Consider the following 21,542-nt stretch of genomic DNA (forward strand, 5'->3'; position numbering starts at 1 on the left):
TCGTCTAAATGCTAGTTTTCGGTGTTGCTGGACGGGGAGTTGAAATACAGGGTGTAACAAAAATGTACGGCAGAAATAGCTGGACACATTCCTCACACTTAGATGAAGAAATTATTTTATATGAACACTGGTCGGAAACGCTTTGTTTCCGTGTTACAACTCATTTTCTCAAACTCATTAATTATGGGAAACACATAAGAACAGAAGACTGTAGTCATGGTGCCGTCTGGTTACATTGTTCACCGCCAGTGTTTCGTTTCACGTGTCCCTATTGCCATGCGACGTACGTCATTTCTTGTTTACAGGTAACATCAGCTGTTCCAGAAATTAGTACCACCGTTGCAAGCACTACGCAGAGTTAATCACAGACCTGGTTTGTGCAATGGCAATGTACACAAATGCAGAGATTGCAGATGCCCATCTGAAGAATGGATTAGCTGACGTCACTGGCGCGCGCGCTCAGCTTTTGTGCTGGGAGGGATTTCCACGATGAGGGTTCCCCGACAGGAAAACGTTTGAAGTCATTTATCGTCGACTTAGGGAACAGGGGGCATTTAAGCCTGATACTCGCGACTGGGAGAGTACTACAAGGACGAGACACCGCAACGGAAGAGCAGCAATTCTTCGTGGATTTGACGACGATCCTCGTGTCAGTACAAAACATGTAGCTGCAACAATGAATGCTAACGACATGATTGTCTGACGAGTGGTAAACGAGGAGCAGCCTTAGCCATACATTTTACAACGTGCAGGCACTATCAGTAGATAATTTCCCTGCACGGTCGTCTGTCAATGGTTTAGTTAACAAAGTGCCAACCCCTAATTTTCGTGCATTATCGCTGCTCACAGATGAGGCGTCAATTCAAAGAGGTCAGGTTGTAAATTTTCACAATTGGCGTGTATCGGCACACGGCGATCCTCACGCAACTGTTGAAGCGAGTCATTAAGAAACGATTTTCTGTCACTGTTTGTGTCAGCACTGTTGATGACTGTTTGGTAGGGCCTCGTTTTCTTCCATTCATGCTCAGAAGGCGAGGTTATCATAATTTTGTAGAGAATGTTCAAACAGATCTGTAAGTAGATGTGTCCTTAAAAAATGGTTCAAATGGCTCTGAACACTATGGGACCTAATTTCTGAGGTCATCAGTCCCCTAGAACTTAGAACTACTTAAACCAAACTAACCTAAGGACATCACACACATCCATGCCCGAGGCAGGATTCGAACCTGCGACCGTGGCGGTCGCGCGGTTCCCGACTGTAGCGCCTAGAACCGCTTGGCCACTATGGCCGGCAGATGTGCCCTTAGCTGTGCGACAAAACAAGTACATCATGTCCTAAGGTACCTAAATAAAAGATTCGGTGACTGATGGATAGTCAGAGATGGGCCAATTGTCTGACATCCACGCTCTCCGGATCTATACCTACTGGACTTTTATTTGTGGAGCCATTTGAAAGCTCTTGTGTACGAAATCCTCACTAGAAGATGTTCAGAGTCTACGTGCCCGTGTTGCGGACAGCAGCGAAGTCATGCGCAGTACTCCAAGGGATATAACAGCGCATCCGAGATTCACAACAATGGCGGGTTAATAGTTGTATCAATTAATAAAATGTTCCGGGCTGTTATGCCGTAGTCGAATGAATTTCACCTTAAAACCCGAAGTTTCCTCCCCCTCTATAATCGGTATCGAGCCAGGGTGTGAATCGGACATTCAACATAGTTACGATCTCCCCCCGGAAAAAGATATCCGTAGATGAGAACGAAACGCCGCGTTTTAAGGTGAAATCCTTTCGGCCACGGCATAACAGCCTGGAACATTTTATTAACTGCGATATTTTCGGTTGTGTCAATGCCCACTGAGAACATATTGAACCTCTCCTGTGACAAAGGGTAGCATGTGATATGCTTGTGCTTTCTGTTCGAAGTGTGGTTTCCTGACTAGAAGATGTTCAGAGTCTACGTGCCCGTGTTGCGGACAGCAGCGAAGTCATGCGCAGAAAAAAAACGGCAGTCGGAGAGTCGTAGGGTCGAGTCTCTATGCTGAAGCTTTCACACTGTTTTATTTTAAATTTTTACATTGATTCCTCTGCAAATAAACCGATTAATGCTCAGTATATTGTCTTTATTAATATTTTCGTAAAAGGCATGAAAAGAAGAGACAATCGCGAGCATTTTAGGATGTAAAATTAGGCAATTTAGTTGTTTAACATTTGATGATTTATACGTGCTGGAAGTGTTTCCTAATGTGCAGTAGCTACAATGCTTCCACTGACGAACTCGCTTCCACTTCTGGGCAGACTGTTTGGTGCTATAGACCTTTTTTTACTCTATTTTACGTATTTGACAAGCCAATGTGGAGCTTCTGTTTTATATAGGAGTGTGCTCTCGTTATGTTCGTGCTGTTCATGCACAGTAATATTATTTCCAGAAGATCCGAAGATGACAGCCAGACTCTGTTGAAAACGGCCATTGGAGAAACAAAACCAAAATAATACTATTACAAACTCTGTCTTGGTTGCCAAATATTCTTATTTACCAATTATCAGATAGCTCCCAGCGACATGTGCAACTTATAAAAGGAGAAGTCATAGAGGACGACGCTAATAAAGATTATTTGAATAAAAATTTCAATTGTGTTTCCCTGAGCGCCACATATTAACGTCACTTAGCGAAAACTAAAATTAAGATAGAAAGACTCCGATAATATTACTGTAGCGAATAGGTCTCCAGCTAGGAAAAAGAGAGAAAAAGCACACTACACATTTACGAAAAGTCAGTTTGAAAACTGTGGACGAATATGTATGTTATGTGACTTTATATTACAACATTTGAGGAGACTGACATCTGAATAAATGAAAAAGATGGGACAGATGGAGCTCTCAGACTACTAGTAACTGAAACGAAAGATGAACTCTGCAAAAAACAACAAATTAAAAAAGAACTTGTGCTCGGTTTCACTGGATTCTGGGCTCTAAAACATTCCAGAAACGTCAAGATCGAGTATGTTAACCTATAATCTTTTTTGAGGAAAACTTTTAAAATTTTTTAAAAATTAATTAAAATGCAAATGACGTACGGGAAGTCTACTAACCTTAACATAAGAATAGTAAACACTCTTATGTAGTTCTCAGATTCAGGAATAATTACTGAAATGTTTTATTTTGATATGTGAAATAAATAATTAAAACTGGTGTGGGCCACTGGTGGTCGATTAACGAAATGCTACTCATTAAATGGAGCACATATTGACGAAGAAAGAAGTGTATGGGCAGCAGAATGCTTGAAAATGAGCAAAGGGTGGAAGAGAGCATGCATGCTTTCGGAACCTTCTCTACCTTTTTTTTTTGTTTTTTTTTTTTTTCGCATGCGCTTTGTTCCAACGGAGCTTCGCTAGAGTAAGAGGAGAGAGGTATCATCTGGACACAACTTTAAGGTGTATAAGGTACGTCTACATAATGCCTCTTTCCTCTTGCGCTGTCGCCGACGCATGGGAATAGAAGGGCATGCACACAGATTTGTGGAGAGAAAGCGTGCACGCATGGTGCTTCTTTGGTCCACACGATGCCTCTTTGCGCAATCACCCTACTGTGGATCCCCCCTTCTTTGCATGTTGCGATTACTGCGTGTACTGTAATAAAAAGACGACAGAAAAAGAAAACGAAAAAGCGACTGTAGGTGAAGAAGTATCTAAATAATAGAGATAGGAAAAATACAAAGTGACAACAACGTTTTGTTTGCAAATTTCGGAAGGAGGTCACAGCGAGATTTTAGATTTTCTGCTTGGGATACTGCAGCGATGAGTCTGGCAATAACATTTCGTCAGCTAGTAACCGGCGACTTATATACCAGTTTTAACTACTTTTCCGCATTTCAGAACAGAGCATTTCAGTGACTATTTCTGAAACTGAGAAATACTTAGGGGAGGTTCTTAGTCGTCATGTGAAGGCTAATTAACTTTCAATGCGTCATTTTTATTTTCTTTTAAATAAAAAAGTAGTTTACACACTTGAAAGATTTGTGGATTAATATTCAAGCACTCGACAAATTTGTGGATTTCATAGTTGCTAAAATCCACTAGAACGGTCGTTGCCTTTTTAAAATAATGTATTTTTTGCATCATCTGTGCCCATCACTTCTATTTCTAGTAGATTGTTGACCAGCTACAAATACCCCATCAATTATTTTGCTTACCCTTCTGTGTTTTCCTACTTTGATACTTACAGTATCTTTTACAGTAATATGATACGAGACATTTTATCTAATACTTCACGCTAGGACGTCACATCTCAGATTTTTATTCAAATAGTCTTTAGAAACGAAGTTTCTTATGACTTTTCTTTGTAATCATCTGTAAATTTAATTGTGCTTCGTTTGGAGTCAACAGACATTACTGCACATAAATCGCTTCATAGCATAACTCAATACAATACATAATGAATCACACATGGGCCCTAGATGCCTGTCGGCTGTTAAAGAGCGCAAAGATTCCACCAAAGGCGGGCAGCACTGCTCTTAACGCTCGGCCTCCATTTTCGAGAAATTACATACACAGATGAGCCGTTAGAAATTTATGCACATACGCAAAGTTGAACAGAAACAGCCGGCCGCGGTGGTCTAGCGGTTCTAGGCGCTCAGTCCGGAACCGTGCGTCTGCTACGGTCGCAGATTCGAATCCTGCCTCGGGCATGGATGTGTGTGATGTCCTTAGGCTAGTTAGGTTTAAGTAGTTTTAAGTTCTAGGGGACTGATGACCACAGATGTTAAGTCCCATAGTGCTCAGAGCCATTTGAACCTTTTTTGAACAGAAATAAGGAATCGTGCGGACGCGCTTGATTTCAATAGACCCGCGCTGCTGGTTAGCGGTGTTAGTTCAGCATTTGGCCGCAGTAGGCGGTAGTTGCTGGCAGGCGCTGCGCTTGCTACGCCATCCTGCGGCTCTTCTTCTAACTAACTCGCCACGAGACAAGACTTCGGTTCCAGGCAATCTTGCCTAAATAGCGGTTCCTCATTGTCAAATCGCGGATAAACCGTTGATACGTTGAAAGTATTATTTGTCTGAAATATGCACCATTACACATGAATTCTGAGCACCGAATTCTTCTCATTATTTCTACAAAACGGTTTCCTCTATTACGATTCTTAAATGTTCAAACTACAGTAATTCGTGTTATTTACCATTCTTCTAGATTATTCTCCAAGGATTTCTGTATAGAAAGGAATGTTGCAGTAGTCACAATTCTCGATTTATGTGCGATATGCAAACATACAAACAGTGTCTTCATTTCTCTACAAGGATAGACAGTGTGAAAACATGTACCGCATATTACAGATTCGATGGAAGATATCCTTTACAGAATATCGAACGCTGTGTGAAAATTATTTTACATTCTTTGACTACGAAACGGCGTCGTTTCGAGATAATCATTAAAAAGTAAACAAAAGTAACAGGGTATTAATCAAAACAATTTACAAATAAGAATGAATTTCGCTTCAATTCCTAGCGTAAGGTGCACTTTCTGCATTCAAATGATTTATCTGTAAGACTCGTCAGTTCTTTCAATTGTTTTAGTGCTCTCGCTAGTAATGTTTTGTATTAACACTTTTGCCATCATTTATACCCCTTAGTCGATGATATACACATCGTAAAATAGGACAGTTCCTTTTTATGTGCAGTGAATACGACGATTTCCCTGTGGTTCCTAAGTAGCTTTCGGAAACACCAGCAGTTCTGAACTTAGTTTGAGTAGAGCTTGAGGAGAACTATTTTTCAAACAAGAGAGTACGTCAAGAATTTATTACACAGAACAAACCGTTTAGACCTTTCAAACCACTTGAAAGTGACCGAGAAAATGCAGTGTTCCTTGAAGTATTTTATTCAGAGCACTCATCCGCTCATATCTCTAAGCCTGCTCTTACTCGTCATGTAAGATCCTTCTAGATTGCTTTAAGACTTTAACTATATTTTTCCACTCACATGTACAATGTACGGCCCTTTGCCAACGTCATAAGACGTAATTAAGAGCAATTCTTATTTCGTAAGTGCCATTCATAATTATAGTATCCAAAGATGCCAGCAACAACTGAAATATCAAACGTGGACATCAGTAGTAAAAAATCCAGAAGAGAACTAGGTGGATTTTCTCTTATAGCAATTACGATCGTAGACAAATCCCAGGAAGTTATTTCCTCTATTATCACTAGGCTTGGCCTACAAGCTAAACATAACAAATAAAACAATCGGGCGTTAGCCTGCAACGTCAAAATCAGACACTCTAACTCGGAAGTTCAATCTGAAGGATTGTACGCTACAGAGTGTCTTATCTTATATGGAAAACGGGAGCTACAAGATCTCGAGAATAAAGAAATACTCGGACCGCAGAAGACTACTGATGGAATTTGGAAGAAGAGAAAAAACGAAGAACGCTATTATTTGCTGGGTGCATTCCAATCTCTGTCTTGTCCGCAGCTCGTGGTCTAGTGACTAGCGTTGCTGCTTCTGGATCACAATGTCCTGGGTTCGATTCCCGGCTGTTTGGAAACTTTCCCTTCCTGGGGACTGGATGTTTGTGTGCCCTCATCATTTCGTCATCATCATCACCATTCGTGACAGTGACTAGATTGGACTGTGAAAAAAACTTGGACTGTGTACAAATTGGACGTCGTACGGACCTTGATGACCGCGCAGTTGAAAGCCTCACAAACTAAACATCATCATCACAAAATTTCTGTCTTCCTCTACAGATTTTGCCCTCTACAGCTCCCTCTAGAACCATGGAAGTCATTCATCTTAACAGATGTCCTATCACCCCGCCTCTTTTCTTGTCAGTGTTTTCCAAATATTCCTTTCCTCTCCGATTCTGCGCAGAACCTCCTCATTCCGTACCTCATCAGTCCATATATTTTTCAACATACGTCAGTAGCACCTCATCTCAAATGCTTCGATTCTCTTCAGTTCAGGTTTCCAGATCGTCCATATTTCACTACCATAGAGTGCTGTGCTCCAAACGGACACATACTAAGGCTAGATGAAAGCAGACTGACCAAAAGGATCTTCAAGTACATCGTGGGGTTAAAGACCACGTCAGAATGTGCAGATGAGGTGAAGAGGGTTGCAACGGAAGTTGAAATTACGCCACAGATGGTCCACAATAGAAGAGAGTTCAGAAGCAGAGTTAACAGTGCAATATCATTGCAAGGGAAACCATCAAACAGGAAGCCCAAATGGACCATGTCCGAGGAGGAGAGAAAAAAAAGTGAAAGAATGGAGAGGTTCAGGGAGAAGAAAAGAAAAGCGAGGAAGTCCTAAGTCCTTTGCGGTCCATTTTTGGCCAAATTCAGAAGTTAAAAAAACAGAAAAAATATTACTTTCTCCTCTCTCTTCCTTGTACACTTCACACTCTTCAAATAACACCACCTCCAGACACTTGCTGATTTGCTGTAAGCATTTATTTCTGACACTAAACGTGTTTCGGACAAAAATACATTTTCAGCAGTCAACTTGATTGAATCACATGTGCGTATCAGAGCCTAACACAAGCTGGGTGATCTCATCCGGCAGACACTTGTAAGCGTCTCACAGTAAGGAGGGATCCAAAATTTGCCATTGGAATGTACATATCTTTAAGCGTAAAAAGAGGCGGCAATCAAGCAGACGTATCTGAGATCGCCAGTCAATGTAGGCGCTCATACGTTTATATTTCACAAGCCACCACTACATTACAGTAGTTCAAATATATTGATGCGACTCGCGTGTATTAATTAGTCATTTTTTAAAACGTAATGACATAAAATAGTGTTAATACAGATAGCAGACCTGAGAGACAATTTAATTAACTCTTATTTGCGGCATCTTTCGCGCAACAATTGTAAATGAACGATCATGACCTTACTGGCGGAAGCAGTTGCTTTGAATTTTTTCTTCTGTGGAGAGTGGGAATGGGGCCATTCCATCGACTGTGTTGGGCTCAAAATGGTGTACGCAGGTGTCATCACCTGTCACAATCCGGTACAGGAAGGCCTCCCCCTCAGCTTCAAAACGTTGCAACAAATTAAGACAAATGTTTTTTCCGTGCGGTTTGTGATCCACGGTTAGACACCAAGGGACCCATCCTGCACATATTTTTGAATATCCAAGAGCGCGGATAGTTGCAACCACACTTCGTTTGCTGATTGATAGATGCAGCGCCAACTGCCGAGTCGTAATGCGTTTCTTCTCGCGAATTACAGCATCAGCTCGCTGCAACATGTCAGCTATGACAGGTGTGGATGGTCTCCCCCACCGCTGCAAATCGTGCATCTCCGCCACCGCCTTCTGATGACCTCACCCTCCGTGCCCAGCGACTATTTTAACTATGTCTGTCCACAGCAGATGCCCCATAGACTTGGAACAAGCGTTTGTGAATATTTCCTAAAGTTTCTTTCCCTGCATTTAGAAATTCAATAACGACACGTTGCTTGTAACGTACGTCACCTACAGACGCCATTTTGGAACTGTCCTGTAGCTACGCTATCTGTCGGAAAGGACGGAAACTTGGCGCGCTCACTCAGGAGTAGAGTTGTGGCGATTCGTGAATGAGTCGTTCATTTGAACGACTCTAAATAAAGAATCGTAAGAATCGAATCGAGATACGTACGAATCGTCGTTCAAAAGAATCGTAAGAACGATTGCGTGTTTCCGAGTCGTGACGATTCCAACTCCCAACGATTCATCGATTCTTTGTACGCTATGCTTCAAAGGCAACTTCCGAATCATGCCGAGTCGTGCCGAATGATTACGACCGCCAGATGGCAGTCAAGTGGAGGATGCATGTGAACAAAGGAAGCTCGGTCCGAACAAACGAAGTTCGTGGGCCGTAATATTACTCGTGAAAACCAAGCTGCACTTTGCGGTAGCTGACGGGAACGAGCGTAAAGGCATTTCCCATTTACTATCGCTACCATCAGCCACCGCGTCGACGTCAGCTTAGTTCGCGCGAGTAATGCACGAACTAGTGATGACACAAACGATATACAGCGAGTACACAGCTCCCAATACACACGATTGAAATCAAGAAATCCAAGTATTATTAATAAACACGTACCTCTTATTTGCTGCAGATGCAATGTAAAATACACACACACACCTTCTTTACACACGAGCAATAGCACTTGAATTATGTATATTTAGCGTATCTCGAAAACGGTCCCAACGATTTGGATGAAATTTTGTATTTACACTGGTTTTTGCTTTTTGAGTTCACCTACATAGTTCCATTCTTTCGTAAAAAGTCAATTTTACTAGATTATATCCTTCATAGTTCCATTCGTAAAAACGCAATTTTATATTATAAAAACGCTATTTCACATGTTTTTATAACGCCATCTCGTAAAACTATTTCCATCATATCATGACACAGTTCGATTCTAGCCCCATTGACAATTTCAGACATGTCCTGCCATCTGTGAGTAAGATGTAGAACTTTTTGCATTCCATAAGAATCGTGCCATCGCAAACTAGAATGAATCGTGAAAGAATCGTGAACGAATCGTATGAATCGATTCGCAATGTGAGATTGAATCGTAGGAATCGAATCGGGAAAAAGAATCGTGTTGCCCAACTCTACTCAGGAGTCTTCAAATAATACTTACGTAACGTTTCGCATTCGTTGCATTGTTATCGGCTGAGAAAAAAATGCGGTGCGTTACTTTCTGGGCAACCGTCGTATAAATTTTCGTCTTATGTGCACCAGTGATCACTACTCCATGTACGGCGCTACATTCATGGTAGTTTCCAATCTGCCTGAAATGCTCCGCTGAATCCTTTTTGAAATTGCAGCATTACAAGAAACAGCAGCTGCAGCGCCTTGAAGCATGCAGATTTCTACGACAGCCGTCTTGGTAATATGTTCATCCCTGCGAGCCACCAAACCGCGTGCCCAACAAAGCGAAATTGCTATCAAACAAGATCTGTTTCTTTAATTCTCTTTCTCAGTTCACTGTAGGAACTTGAACAGATCTCTACAACAGTCTCTACTGAATTGCAGTTTAATAATCTTAGTCAGCCTTTAATGATCTTCAGTGAGTTAGACTAGAGAAGATTATTGGGCTAATGAACTAAATGTCGTTAGCCACATAACAAATTGCCAGAATTATCTAAAGTAAATCAAATATTACGTTCTCACTACCAGTTATTTTAGCACCCTTGTGAAATAGAATCCATCTAATTTGACAGACTGCACAACGCTACAAAATAAGCTAGTCTTTTATTGTGTACCACTGGAGCTTAGGGTCGCTTCCGTGCCGCTTTTGCACTCAATAAACGAACCTATGACGAAACGGGGTGCTTGGCTCTTCCCTGTCTCCTCTTCCCTGTCTCGTCTGAAAATGGTGCCACACTCAAATAAAGGTCAAACGAGGATTTTGTAAACTGCAGGAAGACCGTGATAATCCGGCAGTCGATAATCCGGCAGACCGGATAGTCCGGCACACATCAGAAATTTTTCCGCGTTTTTAGCTCGGCCAGGAAATAGTCGTTCGCCTTCGAGAAACATCGGAAGTGTTCGGCGAGGCGCCTCGTCGGTATAACAACACCTGTCTGCTTCACTGGGCGAAGAAGTCGCGATGGAAAGCGATGTAAATGTTAATGAGTTGTCAACTGATCGCCGTGAACTTGTTCCAGTGATAAATTCAGGAACCAGTAATGAACTTCGTTTTCAGCAGAAGAAGTTGATGAATGAATCGACACTGATAGACGTTTAGCTTTCGAAGAAAAGCTGACGGTGTGGTATTATGATGTTTTCAACCCACATGAGTCACCATGAACTGAGTACGAAAGAAAAAAATCACCTGCAAGTCGCATCTTTTGGGAGTTTATCCTTTTCTACGATTGTTTTCATGTGGTCGCTCCACTTTAAATCGTCCTTACTTAGACATTTAATGGGTGTGCCTACTTCTAGTGGTTGTTCGGATATCTCCAATAGGCAGATTAAGCAGTTGCTGTTGGCTGTTAGCAAAGACTCCGCAAAACCAAGAGTTTGGGCATATCATCGTGGGAGAGGTCCTTTGGTAATGCTGAAACTGGGAGCGACTGGCGGCTAAATGAAACTGAAAAGTCCCTTCCCCTTATCCGATTTTAGTCTTTCTGTCCATTAAGGTAAATGCCGAATCGGTCCCCTGAAAATTTTATAGGAAGTTTCCTTCCTCGCCCTAAACGAGAAGCTTCCGACTAGCTGAGGTGTTCGTCGTTTCGTGTCGTTAAATCTTCCTCCTATCTTTCGTTAATGATAAGACCATGACCAATCAAACAACAGTCAGCGATGTGGTGCAGGTCATCTAATAAGGTTACAGCTTCTAACAAATGTTCATTTAGTCTTTAGTAATTATTTGGAACCGGCCCTCACAGCCTGAACTAAATAATCGAGTAAAGTCATTGTTTCTTTATACACCGACATCTTCGTGAGGAAACTAGCGGTTTCGAGGAATATTTACTAACAGCCAACAGAAACTGCTTAAACTGCCTATTGCAGATTTTCGAATCGCTACGAGAAGCTGGATGTTCCTTCTGCGATACTGCAGAAAGACTTGGCGCGTATGTAGCTCATTGTACATGACTGATGCCTGGGGTGGTCACGAGAATGTACGATTTCAAGAAGACCGCGCTCCCGACGGCCACGCGGCTCTTCCAAGAGGGAAGACCATCGTGTACGGCGTATGGCTGTGGTTCATCGCACTGCATCTGCAGCGAACTGTTACAAATCGCTTACTTCAGGTACAGCTCCGAACCAGACGCCCTGTAGCGTACATCCAACTGACCCCTAACTACAACCATTTGCGACGTCAGTGATGACAACCGAGAACTCATTGGATGGCAGGGTGGAAGACTGTTGTGTGTTCTGATGAAAAGTGGTTCCGCCTCGGTGCCAGTGATGGCCGTATGTTGGTTAGGAGGATGACAGTTGAGGGCTTGCAGCCAACCTGTCTGCGTGCCAGACACACTGGACCTGGGGTGCGATTTCGTACTCTCGCACTCTCGTAGTTATCCCACGCACGCTGACGGCAAATTTGTACGTCAGTCTGGTGACGCGACCTATTTTCCTGACGTTCATGAACAGCATTCCAGGGGGCGTTTTGAACCAGGACAACGTTCGCCCACGTAGCGCTGATGTAGTCCATCATTGTCTACAGAGTGTCGACATGTTGCCTTGGCCTGTTCGATCAACAGATCTGTCCCTATTCGAGAAAATGTGTGACGTCATCGGACGGTAACTCCAGCGTCATCTACAAACAGCATTAACCGTCTCTGTATCGACCGACCAGGGGCAACAGGCTTGGAACTCCGTTCAAATGGCTCTGAGCACTATGGGACTTAACATCTGTGGTCATCAGTCCCATAGAACTTAGAACTACTTAAACCTAACTAACCTAAGGACATCACACACATCCATGCCCGAGGCAGGATTCGAACCTGCGACCGTAGCAGTCGCGCGGTTCCGGACTGAGCGCCTAGAATTGGAACTCCGTCCCACAAGTTTACTACCGCTGTCTGACAACACAACGCATGGTTGCATTAAACAGACTGGCGGTTACACTGGTTATTAATGTAACAGCATTTCGCATTTTCGATGGCTTATCTCGCGCTTACATTAAACTGTGATCTTGCAATACTGGTCATTTAAATAATTTATGTTACCTAGACAAATGTATTCGCGAAATTCCATCACTTTACATCAACTGCTTTCAGGTGTTGCGATTTTATTTCGTCAGTGTATACCTAACAGAAACAGCCTGGATATCCATCTTGAAGTAAAGACGATAAAATATCCATGTAGGCCGTAGACAGCTGATTATGGAAAATAGTTGTATATTTTGCTAAATACAGCAGAATAACACCTGAAAAATAGCTTAGTTTAATCTGCTGAATTACTGGTGGATTTTCCGTTACACAGAAAGCTGTCACACTCTCGACGTGTCCGTCTGCAGAACGACTTTCCTAGAAACAAAGGTTAGTGTCCTACATGAATATTAATTTGCATTATTGCCATCTTCTCTAAGAAATGTAAGTCAATCAGTAAAATGAATAAAACAATCCTTTCATGAATTAGATGTGAAGTCCATTGCCATTTACTTCTCTTCGTAACTGGCAAAACAAGTATCGTATGTTCCATTCTTCGACGATTCCGCGTAGCAACACGTCTCAAACGCATAATGCTGTACTCTAAACTTTCACACTCCGAAATTTTTTCGTGAAGGCAGAGGCTTGACATTAGTACGATCCTTTTGGCCAGGAATGCCTTCTTGGTCAGTACTAGTCTACTTCTTATTTTCTTCGTCATGCTTTCTTCTGCTTCGCAGGCACAGACTTCCTTAACTTTGTTCATAAAGTGGTCACCAATTTTGATGCTAAGTTTATCTCTAATATTATTTCTGCTGCTTCTCATTACTTGCGTCTTTCTTCGATTCGCTATCAGTCCATATTCTCTAGTGCTTAGAATATCCACATCCAGTAATTCTTCTTCACTTCCACCCAGGATGGCAATGTTGTCAGCGAACCCTTCATTGATATCCTTTCACACTGAATTTTAATTCCACTCCTGAAGCTTTCTTTTATTTTCGTCATTGCTTCTTCGATGTACAGATTGAACAGTAGGGTTGAAAGTCCTACACCCTGCTTAATCCGAGCAATTCGATCTTTATCTTCCACTCCTATTGTTCCTTGGTTCTTCTACATGTTGTATATTACCCATCTTAACTCTAGTTTATCCCTGGTTTTCTCATAATTTCGAACATCTTGCATCACTTGACATTTTCAAACGCCTTTTTCAGTTGTACAGATCTTGCCAACGTCTCTTGATTTTTCTTTAGTCTTAGTTTCATTACCAACCGCAACGTCAGAGTTTCCTCTCTGGTGCCTTTCATTTTGCAATAATTCTCTCACTTTTCGGCTCTTGCAATCTTCAGAATTGTGTGGATGACGTTTTCCCGAACGTTTGATGGTATGTATACAGCCACCGCGTACATTCTACAGACTGAACTGAATAGTCGCTTTGTGTCCAATGGAATGTTATTTAACCCTTCTGGCTTACTTGGTCTTATGTCTTACATAGCTCTTTAAGATCTGATTCTCATACTTGATCTCTGACCTGTCGACTCCCGTTTCCTCTTCTGTCACGTCATCAGACATGTCGCTCACCCTCATAGAGACCTTCAGTGTACTCTTTCCACCTACCTGCTCTCTTCTCTGTATTTAACAGTGAAATTCCCATTGCACTTTTAATGTTGCCACATTTGCTTTTAATTTCTTCGAAGGTAGCTATGATTTTTCTATATGATGAGTCAGTCCTTTCGACAACTATTTCGTTTTCGATTGCTTCAAATTTTTCATGTAACCATTTCGCTTTAACTTTCGGGAATTTACTATTTATTTCCTTCCCGAATGACTTGTGTTTCCCTACTACTGAATTTGCCTTAGCATTTTTGTACATCCTTCTTTCGTCGATCAGTTAAAGTATTTTCTCCTGCCCATGGTTCTACATCTACATCTACGTGATTACGCTGCTATTCACAATAAAGTGCCTGGCAGAGGGTTCAATGAACCACCTTCAAGCTGTCTCTCTACCGTTCCACTCTCGAATGGCGAACGGGAAGAACGAGCACTTAAGTTTTTCTGTGTGAGCCCTGATTTCTCTTATTTTATCGTGATGGTAATTTCCCCCTTTGTAGGTGGGTGCCAACATAATGTTTTCGCAATGGGAGAAGAAATCTGGTGATTGAAATTTTACGAGAAGATCCCGTCGCAACGAAAAACGCCTTTGTTTTAATGATTTCCACTCCAGTTCACGTATCATGTTTGTGACACTATATCCCCTATTTCGCGATAATACAAAACGGGCTGCTCTTCTTTGAACTTTTTCCATGTCACCCGTCAGTCCCACCTGATGCGGATCCCACACCGCACAGCAATACTCCATAATAGGGCGGACAAGCGTCGTGTAAGTAGTCTCTTTAGCAGATCTGTTGCACCTTCTAAGCGTTCTGCCTATGAGTCGCAGTCTTCGATTTGCTCTACCCACAACATAATCTATATGATCATTTCAATTCAGGTTATTTGTAATTGTAATCAGAGTTACCTTCCTTGTACTTGAGTTTCTCTTTCCCGCTTCTGTGCCTGCCCCGTTTATACGTTTCTCCACGCCCAGATTCGCAGAATGTTACCTTGCTTTGGTTAGTCAATGTTTTTCTTATGATCACTCCCCCCCCCCCCCCCCCCCCCCACTACTCCCTTGGCAGTCCCCTCCCGGAGATGCAAATGGGGACTAGTCCAGAATCCTTTTGCCAATGGAGAGATCATCATGACACTTTTTCAATTACAGGCCACATGACCCACGGATACCTGTTACATATATTTAATTCAGTGGTTTCATTTGCCTTCTGCATCCTCATACAGTCTATCACTGCTGATTCTTCGACCTTTTATGGCAGTTTCCCATCCCAAGGGCACGAGAGTGCCCTGAACCTCAATCCGCTCCTCCGCCCTCTTTGTCAAGGCAGTTGCCACAATGAGGGTGACTTCTTATGCTGAAAGTCGTTGGCCGCCATTACTGATTATTTTTATTCCAAGTTTACGCAGTGCCGAGGGTCGGTCCCTAGGTGGAGTACGTTTTCATTACCAGACAAAGATGGTACCTCTAGACCAAGGTGAACTCGTCGCTAAGGTCTCGTATTATGTCCCCTGTGCTGCCGGCTCCTGCCGAACTACTTGATACCTATTTATCCTCGTCGTGATCTAGTTCAAATGGTTCAGATGGCTCAGAGCACTATGGGACTTAACATCTGAGGTCATCTGTCTCCTAGAACTTAGAACTTCTTAAACCTAACTAACCTACGGACATCACACACATCCATGCCCGAGGCAGGATTCGAATCTGCGACCGTAGCGGTCGCGCGGTTCCAGACTGAAGCACCTAGAACCTCTCGGCCACAAAGGGCCAACCGTGATCTAGTGTCCAGACCTAATTGTCTACTGGTAGTTGTAATTAACCCGATACTCTTGCTTGATCACAGTTAACAGATAAGGACGACTGTCCTTCTGTGGTCCTATTTAGAACCTCTGGCCCAGAGGTATAATGTTGAATGATCAGAGTGGTACTACTTTTTATGTCCAAACTAGTCTTTTGACAGACTCTGAAGCGACAAGTCTCGTATATTACGAGGGTGGTTTGAGAAGTTCTCGGAATTACCAAGAGAGGTCAGCGCTAGCGCAAGAGTTGTTCACGTGATTTTCATCCGACTGTTGGCTATGAACACGTGCCACGTCAGTGCTCTTGGAAGAGAGCTATGGCGGTGACGTGACTCTGTTGCTCCCGCGTAGTGATTTGCGAAGATGGAAGAAACTGAGATTCTAGCAGTGATTAAGTACCTCGTAAAGGAAGGTATGAAAGCAAAGGACATTCTTGCCGATTTGCTGACAACACTGGGGACTCTGCTCCTTCATATCCAACTGTTGCCAAGAGGACAAATTAATTTAAATTTGGTCGGGAGAGCTTAGATGATGATTCACGCAGTGGTCGGCCAAAATGTGGCACTACTCCACATATCATTGCAAAAGTGCACAAAATGGTCATGGAAGATCACCGATTGAAAGTGCGTGAAATTGCTCACGCTTGCCAGGCGTCATCTGAAAGGGTACACCACATTTTAATTGAAGAATTAGAAATGAAAAAATTATCTGCTAAATGGGTGCCGCGACTCTTGACGCTGGATCAAGAACGCAGGAGAATGGGCATACCGGAACATTGTTTGGCCCGTTTTAGGAGAAACGAACAAGATTTTTTGCGCCGGTTTGTAACCACAGATGAAACTTGGGTGCACTACTATACCCAGAGATAAAACAACAGTCAAATCAGTGGTAACATGCCGATTCTCCGTCACCAAAGAAAGCGAAGACAATTCCTTCGACGGAAAAGGTCGTGGCATCAGTGTTCTGGATGCAAAGGGGATTCTGTTTGTATATTATCTCCCCACTGGGCAAACAGTTAGTGGAGAATACTTCGCTAACCTCCTGGACGAATTGCAACAGAAGATTATGCGAAAAAAGAGCAGGTTTAGCAACGAAGAATGTCATCTTCCATCAAGACAATGCGCACCCACACTCATGTGCCATCGCCATGGCAAAATTACACGAACTAAGGTATGAATTGCAGCGACACCCACCTTATTCATCTGATATGGCTCCGTCAGACTTCCATCTCATCCCAAAACTGAAAATTTTTCTTGGTGGACGACGATTCACTTCAAACGAAGAATTCATAGCCGGGATTGACAAGTATTTTGCAGACCTTGAGGAAACTCATTTTCGAGATAGCATCAAGGCACTGGAACATCGTTGGACCAAGTGAATTAATCTAAAAGGGGACTACATTCAAAATTAAAAAAGTTTCAGTGATGTAAGTACTTTTTTCCTATACCGTTCCGAGAACTTTTCAAACCACCCTCGTAGATTGCAAAGTCCTGGTGACCTTTTACTGTCAACTTGAGTGTCACGTCACAACACATCCGTTGGAGAAGCACACTCCTCTACCTATTAAAACCGACGTGTACACTTGTAAAAGAGCAACAGATATAGCTTTGAACTTAAAAACGATTTCAGAAAGCAAATTACGAAACCGTGGAACGTATTCTTTTCTTCCTTGAAAAAAGCGTAAGAGTTGCGCCTTAGGCATCAGCTAAATAGTGTGGTACTCACAGTGCACGTTCAGCACCAGGGTGTCCTCCATGGCTGGCACGTTGAGGCGCGGGTTCGACGCCAGACAGCGCAATAGCTGGTCGTGATCCGCCTGCGCCGGCGTCCACGTCAGCGTCGATGTAGTCTCGCTGCCATCCAGTGACACCTATGAAAATCAGCGTTGCTCACTGGCCAAAAATGGTTCGACCACAGAAAGGGCGAGGCTTCAGACAACAGAACAAATGACAACGACAATGACGTAACAGTGTCGTAATAATGTGAACACGAATGCTATTAAAAAAAAAAAAAAAAAAAAGATATTCATCGTCTTACAGTCCACTTACAACACATTAAGGATTAGCGCTATTTGCAGCTTATTCCAGTGTAGGCCTCCCTTCAGGGAGCTGAAATATTTGTTCATATTAGTTACATATCGTGTGGAGGCTACAAAACAGAGTTTAGACTTATGGTCTATCAGTGAATGTAACTAAAGATAAGGAATTAGCTGCTCAAATGCTGATCTGGCACTCATTATTTTGTATCTATTCTCTGTTAAAGTCGGATTTATTCTTTCTCCCGGCTTTTTCAGACAATGGGCTTCATCTCCTGATATTTTGCTAAAACAGTAAACTCGTCTGTAGAACAATTAAGTACCCCACAATGGGTTCAGAAGTGTCCTCCACACATTTTCTGTGGTACGGTTCTTAAAATATCCCGGCAAACTCCCACTATTAGAGCAGCAAAGAAGAGCCGTTGCTGCCATCCGCATCCTGGGAAGTTCTGCAAGCCACATTACACGTCTCACTGTCTGAAAGTAGTCCTTACTTGTGTTGGTGATCCTTGATGCCCTACGACGGTAGCTACCAAGCGCAAAGGTTAACACCAGTTAAATTTTTGCAAGGGTTAAGTAATGTAGAACACGAATTTAGTTTTTGAATTAATTCTTAGATTGTGTACGGTCTGTTTATTTTCACATTTGTTTTAGGGATGGGGCCGTAGGTGGCCGAGCGGTTCTAGTCACTTCATTCTGGAATCGCGCGACCGCTACGGTCGCAGGTTCGAATCCTGCTTCGGGCATGGATGTGTGTGATGTCCTTAGGTTAGTTAGGTTGAAGTAGTTCTAAGTTCTGGGGGACTGATGACCTTAGATGTTAAGTCCCATAGTGCTCAGAGCCATTTTTTTTAGGGCTGCTAAGCAATTTCCAAGCGTGTCATGAAAGTCATCGTGTATGTCAGATATGTAATTTAACAACCCTATTAAGCATATGCAGTAACTGTGATGAAATGTTTCAGAATGCATGAACAAACTAAATCGATTCCTTAAAGAAATAACTCAGTTGGGACAACGAAGTTTGTCATATTCACTAATTGTTAGCTGGCGCACCTACAGTAAAGCATGAAATAATATTTATAAGAAATTTATGTATTCTTCTTTTGCCAAACCAGGGTTTTCCTCGTCGCCTGTCCCGGCCACATCACGTCTCCCTCCGTCTTCCCGCACCCATTCTTCCAATAGGATTGTACTCCATTGCTTGTCAAGGGATTCTCTGGCTGCCTCCCCTAGTTCTTTCCTTATTTCTCAAATTCTTATTCGCCCTTCTTTTGTGCAACCTTTCACTCATATAAGGTACTCCACTTCTGATGTTTCAATTCGTCTTAGGTGTTTTCATCTTAAAGTCAAACTTCCTGCTCCATACAGAAATGTGGGTAGTGCCACGACTTTACAAAATTTAGTTTGGGTTTCTCTTCTAATTTTACTCTTCAATGTTCTTTTTATTATGCCACATATAATATGTTGATAGGTGTTAATTTTTCTTGTTTATATCTTTCTCTTCTTCTTCAAATGTTATATCACATCCTAGATACTGGAAATGGGATACTATTTATATTACCATACTTTTGCTCATTATCTTGGTCCTCATCGGATATTTTCCTGGAAAGAGCATTTTTTTTTGTTCTTGACATTTTTAGATAACAATTGAAGCTTATGTTGTTTAATCCATGTACCGCAATTCCTAGCTTATCTTCAGTGTCGTGTATGATTATACGTTCGTCGGCAAAAAGCATATTTATTTCTGAAATGTATTATTATTATTATTATTATTATTTTATTATACCTCAATAAGGAGATAAGAAAAACACGTCACAAGGCTATTTTGTCCGCTGTATTAGCGTTGCACTATATTCTTGGTATTGTTATCGTCGAAGTCTAAGATGTATTGGCTCCTGCTTCGAACATTTCAAGAAATTTTCAGGGGCGGTGTTCACTTGGGTCAGTTTATGTTAAGTTTTCCTACCCTATTTTAAATGTAGAACATCTGTACAAGAAGCAGTCATGAAGCCTAGTAACATTATAACATTCTACAATTGAAACTTTAAATGTGACTGTTTATCATAAACCGTAACGACAACTGTTAACAATTATCATATTTATATATTTATTTATTACTATGTTGTAGACTGTCATGTAAAATTTCATTATAGGTTACGTTCACTTTCAGTAATATTACTACTAACTGGCTCTGAGCACTGTGGGACTTAACTTCTGGGGTCATCAGTCCCCTAGAACTTAGAACTACTTAAACCTAACTAACCTATGGACATCACACACATCCATGCCCGAGGCAGGATTTCGAACCTGCGACCGTAGCAGTCGCGCGGTTCCAGACTATAGCGCCTAGAACCGCTCGGCCACTTAGCCCAGCAATTTTTTTCATATCTATTGGACATTACATGTACTGTTACACCTGACTTAAAATTCAATTTACCTTCCTCAGAAATACTTCTACGATTAATTATTAAGCCACACTGCTACTATTGTACCACATCCAGAGTCCCTTCTTTCACTATTGAATACTACAGCTGCTATGACACTAGCCGAGACTAGCGTTTTCACTGCTGAAGCTCATCGTGAGCTCATAGGCATGTTTTATCTTCATTTGCACCTACATTCAGCCACCACCTTATTTCTTCTTCTAGTCGGGAATATCGACTTTTGGTAATCGTTTGGGTAAGCACGATATCTCCAATTTTACCTTCATACTATTGTCGTGAAATATATTACGCAGGAGGAAGCAATATGTTTGTTAAATGTTCTCTTGGAATTTTAACAGTAGCCCACGCAGTGATGAACATCGCCTTCCTTGTAGCATCTGCTGCTGGATTGGATGAGTATTTCTGTGAAGTCTTCGAAATTACTAAATGTAGCCGTGACGAAACATGCTGTTATTCCAGAATGAGATTTTCACTCTGCAGCGGAGAGTGCGCTGATATGAAACTTCCTGGCAGATTAAAACTGTGTGCCGGACCGATGTTCGCAGGACAGCTTCTGTTAAGTTTGGAAGGTAGTAGACGAGGTACTGGCAGAAGTAATGCTGTGAGGACGGGGCGTGAGTCGTGCTTGGGTAGCTCAGTGGTAGAGCACTTGCCTGCGTAAGGCAAAGGTCCTGAGTTTGAGTCTCGGTCCGGCACACAGTTTTAATCTGCCAGGAAGTTTCATTCGGTTATTGTTTGGATCTTTTCAGTTTCCTCTATGAATCTGACCAGCTTACACAGGGGAGTTGTACTCGAGAATAGAGCGAACGCGATTTTTGTAATCTTCTCCTCAGTGAGTGGATTAAACATCCTGAGGGTCCTTCTGATGAAGATCTGTCTGGCATCTACCTTTCCTGCAAACAGTGTCATATGTTGGTTCTAATTTAAATTGCTTCGTATGTATACTACCAGGTAATTTATAGATATGACTGTATGCAGTATTTGTCCGGCAAGCGTATAATCCGACAATAAAGAGTAATGATTTTATATATATAGACTGAAGCGGCGAGTGAAAATTTGTACCAAAGCTT

At 42.1% G+C, this 21,542-nt stretch overlaps 1 protein-coding gene across 1 annotated transcript in view; it reads right to left on the reverse strand.

Moving 5' to 3' along the window:
• Window positions 1-21,542, reverse strand: part of LOC124613342 (hemicentin-2-like) — a 193,317-nt gene that overhangs the window by 73,615 nt on the left and 98,160 nt on the right. Inside the window, exon 8 of the mRNA XM_047142039.1 lies at window positions 17,719-17,863. Within this exon, the coding sequence (XP_046997995.1) occupies window positions 17,719-17,863 (145 nt within the window). The remainder of the gene's footprint in view (window positions 1-17,718; window positions 17,864-21,542) is intronic.

The sequence above is a fragment of the Schistocerca americana genome, chromosome 4 (genome assembly GCF_021461395.2).
Source record: "Schistocerca americana isolate TAMUIC-IGC-003095 chromosome 4, iqSchAmer2.1, whole genome shotgun sequence".
In the NCBI taxonomy this organism is placed as follows: Eukaryota; Metazoa; Arthropoda; class Insecta; order Orthoptera; family Acrididae; genus Schistocerca; species Schistocerca americana.